At 43.3% G+C, this 18,952-nt stretch overlaps 2 protein-coding genes across 3 annotated transcripts in view; both read left to right on the top strand.

The window, feature by feature from the left end:
• SLC24A4 (solute carrier family 24 member 4) overlaps positions 1-5,689 on the top strand; it is an 80,579-nt gene extending 74,890 nt beyond the window's left edge. Inside the window, exon 16 of the mRNA XM_039538029.1 lies at positions 5,614-5,689. Coding sequence (XP_039393963.1) covers positions 5,614-5,637 — 24 coding nt within the window. The 3' untranslated portion in view covers positions 5,638-5,689. The remainder of the gene's footprint in view (positions 1-5,613) is intronic.
• A 7,530-nt stretch (positions 5,690-13,219) lies between these two features.
• Positions 13,220-18,952, top strand: part of RIN3 (Ras and Rab interactor 3) — a 102,811-nt gene continuing 97,078 nt past the window's right edge. Inside the window, exon 1 of one of the 2 annotated variants that reach the window (XM_039538650.1) lies at positions 13,220-13,330. In XM_039538650.1, coding sequence (XP_039394584.1) covers positions 13,284-13,330 — 47 coding nt within the window. In that variant the 5' untranslated portion in view covers positions 13,220-13,283. Of the gene's footprint in view, positions 13,331-13,516; positions 13,536-18,952 lie in introns of those variants that run through there. The other variant, XM_039538652.1, reaches the window with a different exon arrangement.

Below are 18,952 nucleotides of genomic sequence, written 5' to 3'. Positions count from 1 at the left end.
GTTACAAACGTCAGTATTAGTAACCAAGCTACGTTTTTGAGTTTTCCCCCTCACGCAAGTGGTTGAACTCACCAATCCTAAAGATGGCAACAAATGGCATTTGATTAAGAGGCTTTATCAAATAGGCAAGTGTGACCAGTATGTGTAAGTCACTGGGATGCAAATGTAATGGCATTTAAAATACCTTCACAGTGGTTTAACGTGGGAAGAGGTGGAATCTATGCACACCTGTGTTATTCTTATATTGTAGAAAGGCTGCAAGCCAGGGCTAGATTGTGCCTCCAGGACACAGCTCCTGCCCCTTTTTCTTCCTTCCGTTCCAGGAGGATAATTGTCCTGTTCTGGTAGTAATTTATTATGCCCCTTATATTGGCTCGTATGGGCTGGCTGGCATGGGAGAGCAGAGTCAAGGCTCCATTATCTCCCCACCTACTTACTGCCGGGTGGGTAGTGGGGAGTAGCAAGCTCACAGCACCCTCTCATATTCAGATGCAACTCCTAGGTAGCCCATGGTGGGGCATAATGGGGATTCCTAAACTACAGGAGCATGGTCCAAGTTACAGTCTAGCCCCTAGTGATCAGCTGAGGCATCAGCGATTTGTGCAGCAACAAGTTGCACCATTTTACACATTTATGGGCTCAAAGACAGAAAAGCAGATTGGATCTGGATATTTCGGAGCCAAGCAAGCCTCAAAAGACTAAAGATCTTGTGCTGGTTAACTGCCAGCCAGTCCTAAACACGCTACACAGCCAGGCATGGAATTACTGGGTGTGCTAATATGGATTAGAATTATGCTGCCTAAAAGGATGCTGTTATCATGGTTGAGTTAACCCATTCTACAGCTATCTGTTATATTTTGTCCTAACCAGAGATTGTCCCAAAACAAAACGTTCGACCCAAATTTCACAGGTTGGTCCCATCTCTATAATGGGCCCAACCAGAAAACTGACCCATTTCTTCCGCCCTTCAATTTGGAGGATATTTGGATTCTGAATCAATTCTGACTCTGAACCCCAGGGCTCAGCCTCATGTCTAACATTTATAATATTACAGATAATCTACCTTGCTTACCAGAAATAATTATTGATAAAAGTCTCGTCTAACGGGACCAGGTGAGCAGGGATATATACTTTGCCAAAGAAGTATTATGCGCTGTATCAGGGCCTTGATGAAAAATTGTCATGTAAATTAGTTTACTCTGAAGATTTCTCTCTATACACTTTATCCATAAACAAAAATAAAGAAATCAATATATTCCAAGCCATGCAGATAAACTGAGCGGCCTGAGAAAAATTGTTTTGATGGTCAGGAGCTGCTTGTTTTATACTGTCTAAATATCTTCAAGATGATATATATCATACCAATAATATTATACTTGTGCCTTCTGAATGTAAAAAAAATCACTCATATGTTCTGAAAAACACGACACATTTGGGAGCTTTCCAGTAAAAAATAAAAGCAGGGATTCATGTTTGCCTCCCTGAATTGGCAAAATTATAAATCACATCTGTTCACATTGTGTATGTAAAAATCTGCATCTGTTTGTTCTATTAATCATGGCAGAGAGTAAGCTAGCGGAGTCTGGAATTTGTTGTGTTTTTGCATAATATAGTTAATGTTTAGTGCATGAGTGAAAACTGGTGGATGTGAGAGGGGAAACTGTTAATGTGATACAAAAGTTGCCAAGAAAATATAATTGAAAAATGGTACTACTCCAGAAAAAAATATTCTCAATCCAGCAAAGCTTGACTTCAGTAAAACTGGCCACATGCTTAAAGTTAAGCAAGTGTTTAAGTGCCTTGCTGAATTGGGGCCTAAATAAACAACAGATCATGGTCTCTGGGTTTTGTATCACTTTCATTTCCTCTCCATCTCGTATTTTGTAGACTCCCCTGCAGAAGTCACTGTGGATTTACATTGCTGTAAATTACAGAACTTGCTCTCTCCCCCTTGTTTTTAAAACTCATGACAAATTGTGCACCTTTCTAAGTGTTTCACAATCTGTAAGACATGAAAAGTCATTTGTCTTCAGTGGAGCAGGTGTAAGGAAAAGAGTTACCCCCAAAATGCAGTAAACTATCAATGAAAAGGGAAGGAAAGCAGACTGAGGACCTGTTGACTGCAGAACAGTTCCTTTCCTCTACGACTCCTTCAAAGTAGCACAGTGACAAGTCATGGGACGAACTGCCCCGAGTGTCAAGTATCAGAGGGGTAGCCGTGTTAGTCTTGTTCTGTAGAAGCAGCAAAGAATCCTGTGGCACCTTATAGACTAACAGATGTTTCCCCGAGTGAAAATCAATGGGCATTTTGTCATTGACTTCAATGGGGCTAGGAATTCACACATATGCTGTAGTGTTTATGTTTATAAAATTTTGTAACTTAGGGCCTGTTTCTGCAGTGGGAATCTGCATCCCAAGCTCCCACTGATTTTACTGGGAGTATTACCTGGATCAGGCCCTGAATTGTTTAACCTAAACTTAAAAGCTAGCTTTAGGCTGATTGTGACTATTTGATGATCTGAGCGCTGCTCTTTGATTGCAATCCAGCCTGGAAGAACACGTGAGTTTTCCCCCATGTACAGCAGAGTGGCCATTTTCCTCTTAGCTCAGTCATCATTAGTGTGCCAATTTTATTTATTTATTTATTTTATTTATTTATATATAGTTTTATTGGTTTGGGTTTTATTTATTAAGGATCATGTTCATATTTAAGAGAAAACACCACAGTTTTCCTAGTGTTATTTTTACACTCTAATTATACAGAATTTCCATTTGAATTCCTTTGTGAATGAGCTTAAAATTCATGTACTTGTTTCAATTTCTTCTTCACATGTTTTGTTCTAGTTGCACAAGTTTCTCACCTGTTAGTTTTGTCATTTTCCATCGCAAAGCTCATTCCTGGGTTGATTGAAATGGTATGTCATGTATTTGTAACCTGGGTAGGTGTTCTCAGTGGAGTTTATAAGCACTGCCTGGCAAGGAAAACCTCTGAGCTTCTTGTGTAATTTAAGGCAACACTGAATGAAATGCATTCCCAGGTGGAACCAAAGAATCTTGCTATTAAATAATCCAGCACCTTGAGACATAAAATTCTGTAGTAGCAGGCTTAATATCCTTCACTTACATGTGATCAGACACTAAAAAGAAATTTAAAAATGTGTACATGAGTACTTAATATATATTTTCGTTTTTATTTCTTTAAGCCGGAGCTCTAACTTGTTCTAAATGTGCAGAGTGGCAGGATTGATGTTAGCTAACTGCAGGCTTCCTAAGGAATTTAGTTCCAGCAGTGCTGCACCAAAACCAGTTTTCAGCTTTTTTGAAAAACTGTACCCAAGTGATCAATGCTCCATTTGAAAAGAAAAGAAAAAATGCCATTCAAATAAGCCCAAGTGTACATTATAATTTCTAACATATCACCGCTAAAATATTGAGAGCAAAATATGCACATATTAAAAAACTTTCCAAGGGGGCATCTTGAACCTGCATTTATCTGTTTCCAGTAGCTTTTACTGTACTGGCCTCATCATAGTACCCATGGCAGAACACAGTGCACCAATGTGTGGAGTCCTGAAGCTTTTTCCCAGGGAAAACAGTAAGATCCTGCACATCTGTGCATTGAAACTGGTGGTATGTGTAGCACCCGTGACATTCGCTCAAATGGGTGATGAACATGGCCATTCATGTATCACATGTTCTGCATGTTACCATACTTCTGAAATGCAAATAATAATAATACTGTCTGAAAGAAGCAAATGGTAATGGGAAACTAGTGTCATTTTCATATTACCTTAAAGGCGATTGCTGGTAAGTAATTAATCATGTTTCTTTTTATTTCTGCACAAAGAATGTATAGAATCTTAGGTCTGTTGATCTTTGAGATGATCTTGGTAAACTTGAAAGGCAAATGTGGTGGTTGATGTATAGTAAGAGTATGTAAAGGTATCAGAATGTATCAGAGTCAGACAGGAAGCCTCCAAAAAATCTACACCCTGAGCCTCTTCTTTTCAGAGGATTGTTGCAGCAAGATTATGCCCATTATCCATATACTATTTCTGCATGCAAAGAAATAAACCTGCTAACGTGGCAGCAGTTATGTTCAAAATGGCTCAAATTGTGCAACAAAGCTATGCCCAAATTCCTGCCCTCACTTACTCTGGATTTACACCTGTGAAACTACAGTAATGTCCATGGAGTTAGTTCAAGGTTACACCAGTGTATCCAAGGGCATAATTTGGCTCCCACTGTCTTCTCTGTTGCCAGACTCTTTGGCATTATTTGTGAACACTGAAGGTACGTCTACAGTGCAGTCATGGGGTGTGGTTTCAGCTCCTGTAGATACACATGAGCTAGCTTTAATCTAGCTAGCTCACGTACTGAAGCAATGAAAATGCACCAGTGCACACTTCAGTGAAGGTTGACTCTCTGTCATTTACCCATGATTCTTGGTGGGCTTGTATAGCCCAAGCTGAAGCATGCGCTGCCCCCTGGCTTCGCTGCACTGGTACCTGAGCTAGCTAGATTAAAGCTAGCTTGGGTGCGTCTGCATGAGCTGCCAGTCGCACCCTGCGACTGCAATGTAGCCATACCATGAAATAACTTCTGATCCTGTTAAATTTACCTTTATTTCACACTTTCAGGCATTTACAATGCACCCTGCAGAGGTGCGGTACCTCTTTAATACTATGACACATTTCTTGAGCTGCTCAGTTTGAAATCAAAGTGACAACTTTGTAAACTGTAAATAGCACAAATCTATTTATCACGTTATTTATTTTTTCAATGACTGTGACCTTATGCACTGTGATATGGGGTCCTTTGTACAGAGATGTATGTCATGAAAATCAAATGGAATTAATGTGATAATTTGTTACAAAATGTTGGCATGGTATTTGATTATTTTTATTGTGAAAATTTTAAGATAGTTAAAATGAACTATACATTTATAAAGAACCTAGCAGTCAGTATTGTAATGTACTATATATCAACATGTACACTGTCAATAAAATGTATAAGAACACCTTGAGTGTTGCTCTCCTGTTCTCTGGAACACACGGTATGAAAACAAGTGAAACACCATCATGACAACTGTCAAAAATCTAAAAACAGAGGACTGGAATATGATACCCTTCCTTATATCTGGCAGCACCTCACTCTGCATTGGGTGAAATCCTGGCCCCATCAAAATCAATGGTAAAACTTCCATAGACTTCAGTGGAGTCAAGATTTTCACCTATTGACTTCAGTGGGGCTTCACGTAGAGTAAATGTATCACAGTTTGGGCTACGGTAATTCTGAAACACCTTTACTTTCACTGGACTGCACTATGATATAAAGTACAGCCCAGAGGTGTAGGAGCTACATCACCCCAGGAGGAACCATAGGCAGGAAAACACCTGAGTCACATTACCTCACCTGCTTCCTCTGGCTCGGGGCGGGGGGAGGGGTTAATGTACTGCAGCCTGTGACGCTTCTCGGGGGAACCCAGAGTTGTGAGGCACCTTGCTGTCAGCTGCCCTTGGCATGAGGAGGCCATGTCTGTGCCTGCTGTGGGTCAGTCCCCAACTCCACCAGCTCCGGGCAATGCAAACACGTCCCTGCTTTTACTTTTAGGATTGCCAGGTGTCCGTTTTCTGACCAAAACATCCGGTCAAAAAGGGAACCTGGCTGGTCTGGTCCACCACAGTAACCAACCTCTGCCACTGTGGGGCGGGAAGAGCAGCAGCTGCAGCTGGAGCCACATGGAGGAGCTTCTGATGCCTGACAGAGCAGTGGCTGGCTTCTGGACCAGGTCCAAAAGGTAGGAGGTGCTGCCACCCTGGGGTGGGGGAGAGTCTCCCTGTTCCCTCTTCTGCTCCAGCCCTGGCCCCTCACTAGGGGACCAACCTGTACTCACCCTGGAGCATTGCTCTGGGGACCAGCCCCAGCCATGCCCTAATTGGCCCGGCCCTGGCCCCCTCACTCCAGGGACCAGCCTCTGCCGTGCCCCGATTGCCCCGGCCCTCACTACAGGGATCAACCCCTCCCTGCCTGTCCCCTTGCTATGGGCACTGACCCCCTCCCCGCCCCCTTGAGCCGGAGATCAACCCCGCCATGTCCTGTTGTGCCTCAGCCCCTTGCTATGGGGGCTGATCCCCCCACACCTCTCTGGTTCCTGATTGTGCAGGTGGGCAGGCTCTGTGTCAACTCCTCCCAGCCTGGCTCTCCCCCCAGCAGGTGAGTCCCAGGAGAGGAGGGAGTGAGCCAGGGGGCGGGGAGCTGGAGAGGAGTGAGCGTGGGGCAGAGCCGTGGAGGAGGGGGCAGAGCAAAGGTGTTTGATTTTTAGCAGTTGGAAAGTTGGCAACCCTACTTACTTTACAGGTTAGCTATTAGCACACCCCAAATCTGAAACTCTCCGAGCAGCTCCCTGGACTGTCTAGTCCAGGGGTCGGCAACCTTCAGAAGTGCTGTGCCGAGTTTTCATTTATTCACTCTAATTTAAGGTTCCGCGTGCCAGTAATACATTTTAACGTTTTTAGAAGGTCTTTCTATAATATCTAACTAAACTATTGTTGTATGTAAAGTAAATAAGGTTTTTAAAATGTTTAAGAAGCTTCATTTAAAATTAAATTAAAATGCAGAGCCCCCCGGACCGGTGGCCAGGACCCGGGCAGTGTGAGTGCCATTGAAAATCAACTTGCGTGCTGAAGGCAGCATGCGTGCCATAGGTTGCCTACCCCTGGTCTAGTCCCTGGTCCACTGGACACTGACCATATTCACTGATCCGCTGCTTCCAAAAAACAGCACACCCCAGTTTACCAGTTGCACCTCAGATCACCGCTCCATAACACACAGCATTTATACTTGATTTCACTGTAAACATATCTAAGGGCTTGTCTACACGCACAGCGCAGCACCGCTGCAGCTGCATTGCTGTAGCACTTACTGAAAACACTACCTCTGCCAACAGGAGAGCTTCTCCCATCAGCATGGGTACTCCACCTCCCCGAGAGGTGGTTGCTGTGTTGATAGGAGAAGCCAGGGTTAGGTGGGTATAACTCTATTACTCAGGGATGTGGGTTTTTCAAGCCTAAATTTAGCGTAGACCAAGCCTAAATTTAGCGCCCACAGAGATTCAAGCAGCAGCAAGTAGAAGTACTGGAAACAAATGGTTACATATAAACTCATTCTAGAACCTAGACATAACGAATAAGAGTGAAGCACTTTACAGTCAGGCTGGCTCAGCCTCCCCTTTCATTAGACAGGCAAACATGCTGTCAGTTTGCCTCCTCAGTGAAGGACCCAGTGTGTCACTTTGCAATCCAAGATATACGAGAACAATTCTTTGTCTGCGCGCGCACGCACACACACACACGCACACACACAGAGGGGTTTTTTTATTCTGGTAGATTTCCTATCTTGTAGATTTTGCAAGCTCTTCTTTTGTGTGTGACTCGATATGCAAGTATGCATGCATTGTGAGGGATTCAATACACAGTATGCAAATAGCCAGACAGAGAGATAGGCATCCATTACCTTCTGCTTGAAAGCAACAGCTGCAAAGTATGTCACCTGCTGGTGACCTGACTTAACTCCAATACCTTGAGAACATAATTATCAGTATAGATACAGAACCCCTTAACTATTATCCGAACACACATTTTTCAATGATTGTGACTGTAGAGATATGTTTGTGGAAGATTATAATTTAGAGACGCACCCTCATAAGGGACAGTATTATGAAGCTAGGAATTTAGAGATGAGCCCCGGAAGCTGGGGTTGAGAACACGGTGCAGTTGTGTACAGCTGTTCACCACAGCTCTTTAGTTTGTTTTAATACAAGTTTTATTCCTATCTCATTCGCTGGTTTGTTGTTGAGTGAACCCTAATATCATTACAGTGACAACCAGGGGGCTATTGGCTCTCAGTAGAGACTTCACGTGCCACCCTTCAGTGAACAATTGTGCATCAATCTGTCCCAGGAGATACCTGTAAAACCCTATGCACCCCCTGTGCCCTCTGCCAATAGGCACTACGGGGTCACTGGGTCACACTGACCTATACTTTTGCCATGCCGTGAAGGATCGGGATTCAAGGCCCATTCCCCATCTCTCCCTCCTCCAGCAAGGGAGGTAGCAGGTGAGTAGCCCCACTTACTCCTATGCACCCTAACCCAAGACCTGGGCCACCCATATCAGGGTCTAAGCTGGGTGCAGAGTCCATGTTGGAATCTAGCCTGTATGTAAGAGAAACTGTCACATTCCAAAAAAGAAATGAGATGTTAAGAGTTTGTTCTAAGCTTTATCTAAAGCTTTGCTAGGTAATTTATTTACAATTTAATTACACCAGTGTCTCTAGTCGGTAGTTTCACTTGGGTTTTGCTAGGTGTCCTTTACATGCCATGAAAGGTGCCTTTCTGACATCAACATTGGACCGCTGAATGCCTTTATTTCATCTATTTTTTCACAGCTAGCTTTATCTGTGATCAAAGAACTCTCCTGCTTGTAAGTGTGACTTGCAAATCAGCAGAGGAAATGATAAGACATCTCCAATCCTAACCGTGTTGCTGGGCTCTGCCTAGATTATCAGGCAACAGCAACAGCAGAGGAAGTTGAAGCAATTCATACATGGAGATAGCAGAAGCAAAAGCAGATGGAGGAGACAGAAACTGGAATCACAGCAGCAGCAACCATACCAGTAGTTTGTGAAGGAGCCGCTACACGTGGTCTTTTTGGAAATGCATCCCAGAATATTCCCATTTTCTTTGGTCTTCAGGTTGTATTTTCAGGGTGAAGAACTGAATACTCTAGTGCAAGAAACTAAATGGTGATGGAGAAGGCCACACACTGCAGGAATCTGGAAAGAGTTCTTGCAAAAAAGAGATGACCCAGAAGGACCTGCCTTCTGTTTGACTTTATTCACCTTTGTTATAGTGGCTATCTCAAAGGCAAATGATGAGATCACTGAAGACCAATGGAAGAGAAGATGGGAGGAACGTAGATAATGAAGGGGAGAGAGAACATGGTGGAGGGAATGACATGCATTCATTAGCCCTGTTAAGAGAATGGTAGCAATCACGTTGACCATGTTCTACAAGGGAAAGCTGTGCTCTTTGGTGTACTGTTCTCAATAATTTGGGAGTTGGATGGGCTGTCTGTTGTAAAGGAGACACTATCCAGATATGCCTTATGCTGGGTGCTCTGCCTCAGAACAAGAGGGAACAGTTTGTTACTTCCCCTTAGAGCACAGTGGTTGGTCTCCTGCCAGCCCCCAGACCTTCCAGAACTCTGCAGTTTCTGGGTCCCCCTTTCTTTTAATTGATTGACAGTCCCTAAAACCCAACATTTACAGCCCCAATCCCCAGCGCTCAATAAACCTGCGGCCATTTTAGATGAACCAAGAGCATATCTGATTAAGGCAGCCTTAGTCTGACAAATTACAGTGTTGACGGAACAAAAGAAAAACTTTAAATTGTGAATGTGCTCAGAATGGCAGGAGTTCAGCAGTAATCTTCTCTCATGGAGACTGAAACAGGCCAGTTCTCTGCCAGGGGAGCAGCTCTGAGCATACAGCACATGCTGCATGGCCTGGTGAGCAGGGCAAAGGAGGCAAGGTGAAAGGGAAAGGAAGGAGAGCTTTGAATTTCTTTGCTTTTGTCTCTTTTTGTGACATCTCTTTAACTGGGGAAATGAACAGGTTGGTTTTTAAACGTGCCATTGTTTAAACGAAATCAATACCTGAATGCAGGAAAGTCCCATTCTTCTGATCTGCCAGCAGTTTGAATGATGGCCCATTATGTGCTATGAAAGGCCCATGCTGTAAAGAGACACAATAGGCTTGATGGTTTCTTCATCCTTTTTTATCACGCATTATATTGATGATGCGACAGTGTGTACATGTATGGAAAATATAATTGTCATGTAATCTGCACATACATTGAAAGCATCTAATGCAGTCAATGCGCTTATTGTGCTTAAGTGCTTTCCCCAGAAAGCCATTTAAAACCTAACTCAGTTGCATTAAAATAACCTCAGATGTATGACAAAACATTGTGTTTTTAAATGAGGATGTGTGGACTAGTTTGCAGGAAAACAAGAATCCATCCACCACCTTGAATTTGCGTCAGTTTTTAGGCAAGATGTGGGCTTGACTAAAACACCAAATCTGCACACCCCCAAGTTTTGGGGAAATTCAGATCTGGATCCAAATGCTGAGTGGCTTGGATCCATCTCTTTTTCACAAGAGAACCAGGGTTTGTAATATCTGGATATTGCTCTGTCTTCTAGCTTTAGTATAATCTTTTCACTTCCAGGGCTCGATGCCATAGTGCAGAGCCAGACTGCACCCCTAGCATATTGTTGGGTATAGCTGGTAAAAAGATATTTTTGAAAAAAATTGTTAGTAAAAATTGGCCTTTTTTCAAAAATGAATTTTTTTTTAAAAAGACCCTTTTTGCTATTTTTTGTGATCTTTTTATTGAAATAATTTTCAAAATGGGTATCAAAATGTTCACTTATTTAACAATCATTTATATTTTTTTATTAAAAATGTCACCAGAAAGTTTGTGAAAAACAAACAGTGGGTCCATTTCAAACCCTGTAAAACAGAAACAATGCCAAAAAATATGTTTTCAATTTTAAAAAAACATTTTTAAGGCGTTCTAGACTTGGGGTTTGCGCTCCCTTAAGAAACATGTTTGGATGTTCCTGACATGTGGTGAATTCTGTTGCCTTCCCTGGGCAAAAATATTTGTTCTTCAAAAGTCTCTCCGAGCCTTTACGTATGGCATGTGAGACAAGATTATGAACTGTGTGAGAGGCAAGGAAACATCTGAGCCCCCTTCACATTGGTGTAAGAGTTTAACAAGGGGCTCTGGGAGCCTGTTCATTGAATGGAACCTGAAACTCAGCTCGCAGCTGCTGAAAAGTGAGGCTGAATTCTGAAAGAGCCCAAGGTCATTCCAGGGTTTGGCCAGTGGGCAGGTGGAATCCAGCGGTTTGGGCTGAGTTTTTTGTGATGCATTTATGAGTTTGTTCAAATCCAGAACCCAAAGTGAAACTCAAATGGTGCCAGCTTGGTGAAACAAAACTGGGGCAAAGTTTCACTCAAATCTCTGTGAACATAACTTGTACTGCTTTGCTCCAACCTTCACAATCAAGGAAAGGGCCCAGAAAAGAGCTACAAGACTGATTCAAGGTCTGGAAAACATGCTTTCCAACGTCAGACGATAGGAGCTCAATTTGTTTAGTTTTATCCAAGAGAATTTTGAGGTGACTTGATTATGGTCTACAATTACCTACACAGGGAGGAGTTTTCTAATAGCAAACAGCTCTGTAATCTAGCAGAAAAAGGCATAATGCTCTCCAGTGGCCAGAAGTTCAGATTAGAAATAAGGTACAAATTTTTAACAGGGTGGGTAATTAACCATTAGAACAATTTAGCGACAAATGTGGTGGATTCTCCATCACTCAAAGTCTTTAAGTCAAGACTGGATATCTTTCTAAAAGAAATGCTATAACTCAAACGGAATTTATGGGCTTGATGCAGAAATTATTGGGTGAAATTCTTTGGTTTGCATTCTGAAAGAAGTCAAAAGAGATGGTCAGATGGTCCCCTCTGACCTTAAAAATCTATTACTCTACCAATCACACCAGGCCTGATTCTGCTGTCATTGCAATTAATGTCAAAACTCTTACGGACTTCAAAGGGTGCAGAACTGGGCCAATATTCTATACTGAAACCTAAATAGTTGCCCTGATGCTGAGACACCAATGACAGCTAGTTATTACCATTTGCCGCTGTGGCGTGCAGTGCACAGCCAGCTTGCTTTTCTCAGTCGCTACACCGACTACTTCCTCAAGACCTGGGACACTCATCCCAAGCATAAGAGAGGAAAAGAAACCTTTGCTCTTCTCTGTCTCTTATGCTGCTCCTCCCCTCAGCTCCCTGCCCAGCATAACTCCCATTTCAGTCCGATTACAGCTCTACTCCAATATAATGCCACCCTATATAACACAAATTGGGATATAACACGGTAAAGCAGTGCTCCGGGGAGGGGGGGCTGCGCACTCCGGCGGATCAAAGCAAGTTCGATATAACGTGGTTCAGATCTGGATGGTATTCCTGTTAGTCAGCAAATACTCCAGTTGAGTATTGAGTGTCCAGTTGGAGTATTTGCTGACTAGGAATATCTGAACCTCTGAACCCTCCACATATCTGCCAGTCCCTAAGGCACACACACAGCGCTTCTATGCTCAATACATTTCCAGTGCTTCAGATACTGTAAGCAAGCACTGCTACTGTAACTGGGTTAATAATCCACTTGATCCTCTCAGAATAGAGCTTTTATGTCGCACGCAGTAGTTTTCTTAGGGTACGTCCACACTACCCGCCGGATCGGACGTGCTTCACATCGACTCTGGAACTCTGCCAGGGTGAGAGGTGGAAGTGGAGTCGATGGGGGAGCCGTGGCCGTTGATCCTGCGCCGTGAGGATGGGAGGTAAGTCGATCTAAGATACGTGGACTTCAGCTATGCTATTCTCATAGCTGAAGTTGCATCTCTTAGATCGATCCCACCCACCCCCCACCCCCAGTGTAGACCAGGCCTTACTTAGTAGCTTCACTGTAATATTAACATCCCTTCATTAACCTTTGCACTCAGTGGCGACCTCCTTGAAAAGCTGAACTTCTCCAGTGTTAGACGCCTCTTTCCCTCAGGTCCTGTGTAAATATAAAGGTTTCCAGACTCCATCTGGTTCCAGTTACTCACTCAATACAAATACACCCGCTTTAGGAATTTGCAGAGGGAGACTTACTGCCCTTGCATTGCCTTATAAAATCCTTTACAAAGTGCTCTGCTGCCCCGATCTACCTGTAGGTCTGCAAAACTGATTTCCCCCAGGGCAGGGATTAACAACCCCGGGCCCTCCTTTCTCAGATTCGGAGCCAAAGTTCACTACTAAAAATGGCTTTATAAAAAAACCAAACCACACACCCCCCCTTGACCACCAAGGACTGCCTCTTCCTGAAATCCCCCGTTCGTATAAATACAGGAAGTAGAAAGAAGAGGCTAAAAGCAGTTTTTTTTTCTCACTTCAGTACTTGTTAGTCCACTGTCCCCTTGGTACTACTGAGGCAGAAACCGATCGTAAATCACCTCCCCGACCCCGGCTTGACATACCATCTTCCTGAGACTCAGCCATAAGGATGCGGAGGCTTTGCCCAGGGATGGGAAAGGATCGCTGGCTTGGCGAAGGAGCTCTAGCGCCATTCTGAAACAGAAAGGCTCGCCAAGTCTGCTGGAATGATGAAAGCCTCGGCAGAAGCGGAGGGAGCCTGGAGTCTCGCAGGGTAAGTCTGGAAACTTTAGCGACGGCAAGTTTGGAACAAGAATGTTGCTCCGCTCGCTGCTGTTTCCGAACAAAGAGCTCGCTGCTCCATTCAGAGGCGGTACGTGCAGTTATCAGCTGGTTCACGCGATCGCACCGCACTTCCTTTAGCTACTAGGTGCCTGTGTAAAACAAACTCGAGGACCTTATGTGAGGAGACAATGCAGGTATTTGGGGAGGGAGGAAAGCGGGTGAGCAGAGCGCGGGTTGTCGCTTAAAAAGTGGGCACCAGGGGAGTTGGGTGCTTTTGCAAACATGGCAAATCGTTTCCAGGAGACTTGTTTTGATTTCGCCGAAATGCTGAAAGAAATGAATAAGGGCCCCATTCTGCAGCATGCCGGTCCCTCGGGCTCTGCTCCACCTTTGCATTTCGGTGCACACTTAACCGTAAGCACCTGAGCAGTCCGCTGCCTCCGGCAGGCTTCAAGTTAGGACAGGGCGTCAGCGCTTTCCTGGCTGAGGGGCCCCCTGCTCCGCACCTTGCAGGATCAAGCCCGAAGAGGCGGGAGCGAGGGGCCAAGCTGGTCTTCGCATTTGAGAGAAGTCCAATTTCAAGGGCTGACTGGCAGCCGCCCAAGTCTCAGCTATATTGAAAAGTCCACGCTGAAGCTGGACATTCCTGTTTCCTATGCAAAACAATCAGGGGGAAATGACCTAATTGCGGAACCCTCTGGTTACCCAAGTGGAAAAACATAAGGTGCCAGGTATTGTGAGTGCCTCTTATCGCTCTGACACACTCCTTGAACGTTTCCCATTGCTAAAGGAAATCCTGGGGATGGGGGTGGTAGAAGAATCGGGATAGAGCCAGCCAAGGAAGGGAGACAGATACGTTTGCGTTATCAAACAGGAGACCATTGTGTGCCTGGAGGAGCAAGGGGGAAACCTCTGCAGCCGGAGGAACTGCCCTTAATGTCACCAACAGTGGATTGAGCCAAAGGGATACAAAGATGTGTGCACAGGTGGAGAGGAGGTGTGGGGGACTCTGCTCTTGAAGTATCAATGTGATTTTAAAGCATTGTGGGTATATCCACGCTCCAGATACTTAAGGCTGGATTATGCAACCTTTATTCACAGAGATGAACACTTTTACTCCCACTTAACCTGGTAGAGTTATTCATGTAGGGAAGTGATCACTGAAGTGAGCAAGGGCTCCACAGTCTGGCCCTTAGAGCTGGTTGAATGATTTTTCTGTAGCCTTTGTATCTTGCCTTTGCAATATCAAAACGTTTTACCCAATTGATATGAGCAAGGTTTGGTTCCGTTCCAGATTGCACTTTTCACATTACTTCGGTCAACTTAATGCTAACCAGCAAGGGACCAGGTTTACACAGTCACAAGATACCAATCAAATAGACCGGTTCTTCAGAGGATCGGTGGAGACCCCAAAGGGCAACGTATTAGATGCTGTTGTAAAGAAATAAATATGCACTTTGTAGATATTTCCTGCATCCATGATGATTAAGGTGCCAGCTATTGAGAAATGAAATGAATTAGGCTCTTTATGTCTTTCTCAGCTCAGCTGAAAGGATCCACATGTTTGCATAGCAGAGAGATTTGCTTTCAGTTTAGAGGTTCACGGGGAAGTAAATATATCATAGAACAGTGATTTGGAGCGTAATGAAGCTGCTTTTCAGGGATAATGCAAAGTGTATGTGTTCCCCGATCTTGTTCAGATACTAGCATTGGTTAGATTTATTAGGAACACATTTGATTTTACTTTTTTTCCCACTTACAGTTTCCCCTTCTTATCAATAAATCCCGACTTGCAGACAGTAACTTCCATATTAGGAAATTCCTGGTCTCACTAACTCTTCAGATTTGTCACACGATTCCTGAAGACCTGTAATGTGATATTTATAATATATAATTTGCGGCCTCTTGCCTGATACACTACAGAGTTAAGAACTTGTGTGTGTGGTGCCCAAATGACCTCCTATTACAACCACATGGAATAGAGCATAGAAATCACAAAATGTTTATGGAAAATATTAAAAAGCTGCATTTTACATTTTTCACAAACAACTTTAAGATGATGGAAGAAAAATTTCTGGTGACGGACAGAGAGCTGATTTTTAGAATTCTGTGCATAAAGAAATGCATGTGCAATTGACCAAACAATCTTCTTAATTGCATATACCAATGCACTACATGAGTCTGCAGGTGGCTGGCTAAATCCATAGTAGGCCAGTCAGATGCAGAATTTCTGTTTACATTTATAGTATCTGTATGAATATGGAACACACATAGGTGCACTTGCAATTTACAAAGTATCAGTCCCTAGAAATGGCATCAGAATCAGCCCTGTGTAATCTAAATCAGTAAATATAGACATTTTTCCAGATGACACCTTAGAAATGTGAGAGAGATGCTGAAGGGATTACCGGTCTAGAGAATGGATTAATAGGTCCTTAGAGAGAGGTGTGGGGGAAAAGGGTAACTAGGAGCTGCATAGCAACCAACCTAATCAAAGTCTTTAAGAAAGGGATACAGGAGGAACCAGGAAATTATACACCAGTAAGTCTGACCTAGTGTCAGGCAAGTTCCTAGGAAAATTAACAAGTGATGAGATCATAAAACATCTGGAGAAATGTGAGCTGATCAAAACTAGGGAGCATGGTTTCATAAAAAGTTACATGCTTTGACTCCAACATCTGGCAAATTTCTGGAGGAGATAATGAAGAGAGCAGACAAGAGCTAAGTGAGAAACATAATATGCAGTACTTGCATACTAAATAGTCATTTAGAAAAATAGATGGATGGGAACTTGGAATGAGTTATGGAGGTTTTCACTTATGGGTCACCAATCTGCATCCAGTTTAGTTCTCCAGTGACTCAGTTTTGTGTGTGAAATGAATTGATGGTCTCAGTCCATTTCTTAGTGACAATTGGCCCTGGCACAAAACACACCATCACAACTGGAACTAACTTTGTACCCATGTGGCCAAGAACTGAATGATCTGGACACTGAATTACCTTCATAGTTTCATAGGTTTTAAAGTCAGAAGGGAGCATTATGATCATCTAATCTGACTTGCTGCATAACACAGGCCAAAGAACCTCACCCAGTAATTTCTGCATCAAGGCCATAATTTCTGTTTGAGCTATAACTTTTTAGAAGGATTGTCTCATCAGGTCAAATTGAGACACGTTGCAAAGGAGGACTGGAAAAGCCAGCAATGGTGCTGCCTGTGCTGTGTGGTTGTATAATTAAACAAAGATCTAATCTCTAGAACCATCAGTTTGGCACATCTCACCAGCACTGAAAAACAGAAGTAATGTGTCTTTTAAAAAACCCTCAACATTCCTCAGTTCACAAGGGTCCTGATCCAAAGCTCACGAAGTCCATGGAAAGATTCCTATTAACTCCAATGAGCTTTGGACTAGGCCCACAGTTCCACTTAGTAAGGTAGGACTGAAGTATCCAACTACCGCATGTGATGCATCTTCTCGGAATGAGAAGGAAGGAGCTGGTCAGATGGTTACAGATAAATTGCTATGGTGACATGTTACAAGTCCTGGTGGAGAAAGGGGGCAAGCAAGTAGTGACTCGATTAATGGTTTCCATTCTGATTATAAATGACTTATAGCAGCGGTGGGCAACCTGCAGGGATGTGCTGGCTGCCGCTTCCTGCAGCTCCCGCTGGCTGGGAACAGAGAACCGTGGCCACAGGGAGCTGTGCCTGCGGACAGTCAATGTAAACAAACTGTCTTGCGACCCATGGCAGATTACCCCGATGGGCCGCGTGTGGCTAGCACGTCCCTGCAAGTTGCCCACCACTGACATACGGGAAAGAAAGTACCACCACCGTGACTTACATGCTTGTAGGTAAGACCAAACATAGAAGCTTGCTATAAAGGTGGAAAGAAGAGATGATATTGAAATAAACCTGGGGGGGATGAGTTAAGAGTTTGCACAGGAAATGCCTCATGAAGTTAATTTTAGATAAATACAAAGCATATCTGCACCTGTGCCGCTGGAGCTTGTGATCTTATCAGCTGTCACAAGCTAAGCAGGATTGTCTCTGGTCAGTATTTGGGAGGTGATGCTGGAGGGAGTCCTGCCTCTGACTCAGTCTTGACGCTATGCCTCAGCATGGTGCTAGGGGACACTGTGAGACTAGAAGGTCTGTCTTTGAGAAGACAAACAGAACTGAGCTCCACTGCGTGGCTCCTGAGGGCCCAATATTTCTGTTCACAAAATTGGGGGGCATTAACCTGGGCTGCCTGCGCACATTCGAGTTCAACTAATTACGTTCTGCTTATCGAAATTTCCACTGCTGAGTTAACTAAATAGAGCATTCTTCATTTCCTGGCCTAAATTGCTGGGTGCTTAACTGTTTTTGTGTTCCACACATAAGTCTCGCAATGGTGGGTGAAACAAGGTGTGTGTATGTTTGTGTACATAAACTGATATTACATGTATGTGAAATCCTTAGTGGTGTAGGGTGACATAAAGCTTTTATCAGCATGAGTTTGAGATGGCTGCATTACTCATCAGTGTGCATTACTTATCATGCCTAACTCTTCAGATTTGTCACACGATTCCTGAAGACCTGTAATGTGATTATAATATATAATTTGCGGCCTCTTGCCTGATACACTACAGAGTTAAGAACTTGTGTGTGTGGTGCCCAAATGACCTCCTATTACAACCACATGGAATAGAGCATAGAAATCACAAAATGTTTATGGAAAATATTAAAAAGCTGCATTTTACATTTTTCACAAACAACTTTAAGATGATGGAAGAAAAATTTCTGGTGAAGGACAGAGAGCTGATTTTTAGAATTCTGTGCATAAAGAAATGCATGTGCAATTGACCAAACAATCTTCTTAATTGCATATACCAATGCACTACATGAGTCTGCAGGTGCTGGCTAAATCCATAGTAGGCCAGTCAGATGCAGAATTTCTGTTTACATTTATAGTATCTGTATGAATATGGAACACACATAGGTGCACTTGCAATTTACAAAGTATCAGTCCCTAGAAATGGCATCAGAATCAGCCCTGTGTAATCTAAATCAGTAAATATAGACATTTTTCCAGATGACACCTTAGAAATGTGAGAGAGATGCTGAAGGGATTACCGGTCTAGAGAATGGATTAATAGGTCCTTAGAGAGATGTGGGGGGGAAAAGGGTAACTAGGAGCTGCGTAGCAACCAACCTAATCAAAGTCTTTAAGAAAGGGATACAGGAGGAACCAGGAAATTATACACCAGTAAGTCTGACCTAGTGTCAGGCAAGTTCCTAGGAAAATTAACAAGTGATGAGATCATAAAACATCTGGAGAAATGTGAGCTGATCAAAACTAGGGAGCATGGTTTCATAAAAAGTTACATGCTTTGACTCCAACATCTGGCAAATTTCTGGAGGAGATAATGAAGAGAGCAGACAAGAGCTAAGTGAGAAACATAATATGCAGTACTTGCATACTAAATAGTCATTTAGAAAAATAGATGGATGGGAACTTGGAATGAGTTATGGAGGTTTTCACTTATGGGTCACCAATCTGCATCCAGTTTAGTTCTCCAGTGACTCAGTTTTGTGTGTGAAATGAATTGATGGTCTCAGTCCATTTC

This window comes from Mauremys reevesii, linkage group 4 (assembly GCF_016161935.1).
Source record: "Mauremys reevesii isolate NIE-2019 linkage group 4, ASM1616193v1, whole genome shotgun sequence".
In the NCBI taxonomy this organism is placed as follows: domain Eukaryota; kingdom Metazoa; phylum Chordata; order Testudines; family Geoemydidae; genus Mauremys; species Mauremys reevesii.
The sequence above is the reverse complement of the archived record's forward strand: the minus strand, read 5'-3'. Positions and strand labels throughout refer to the sequence as shown.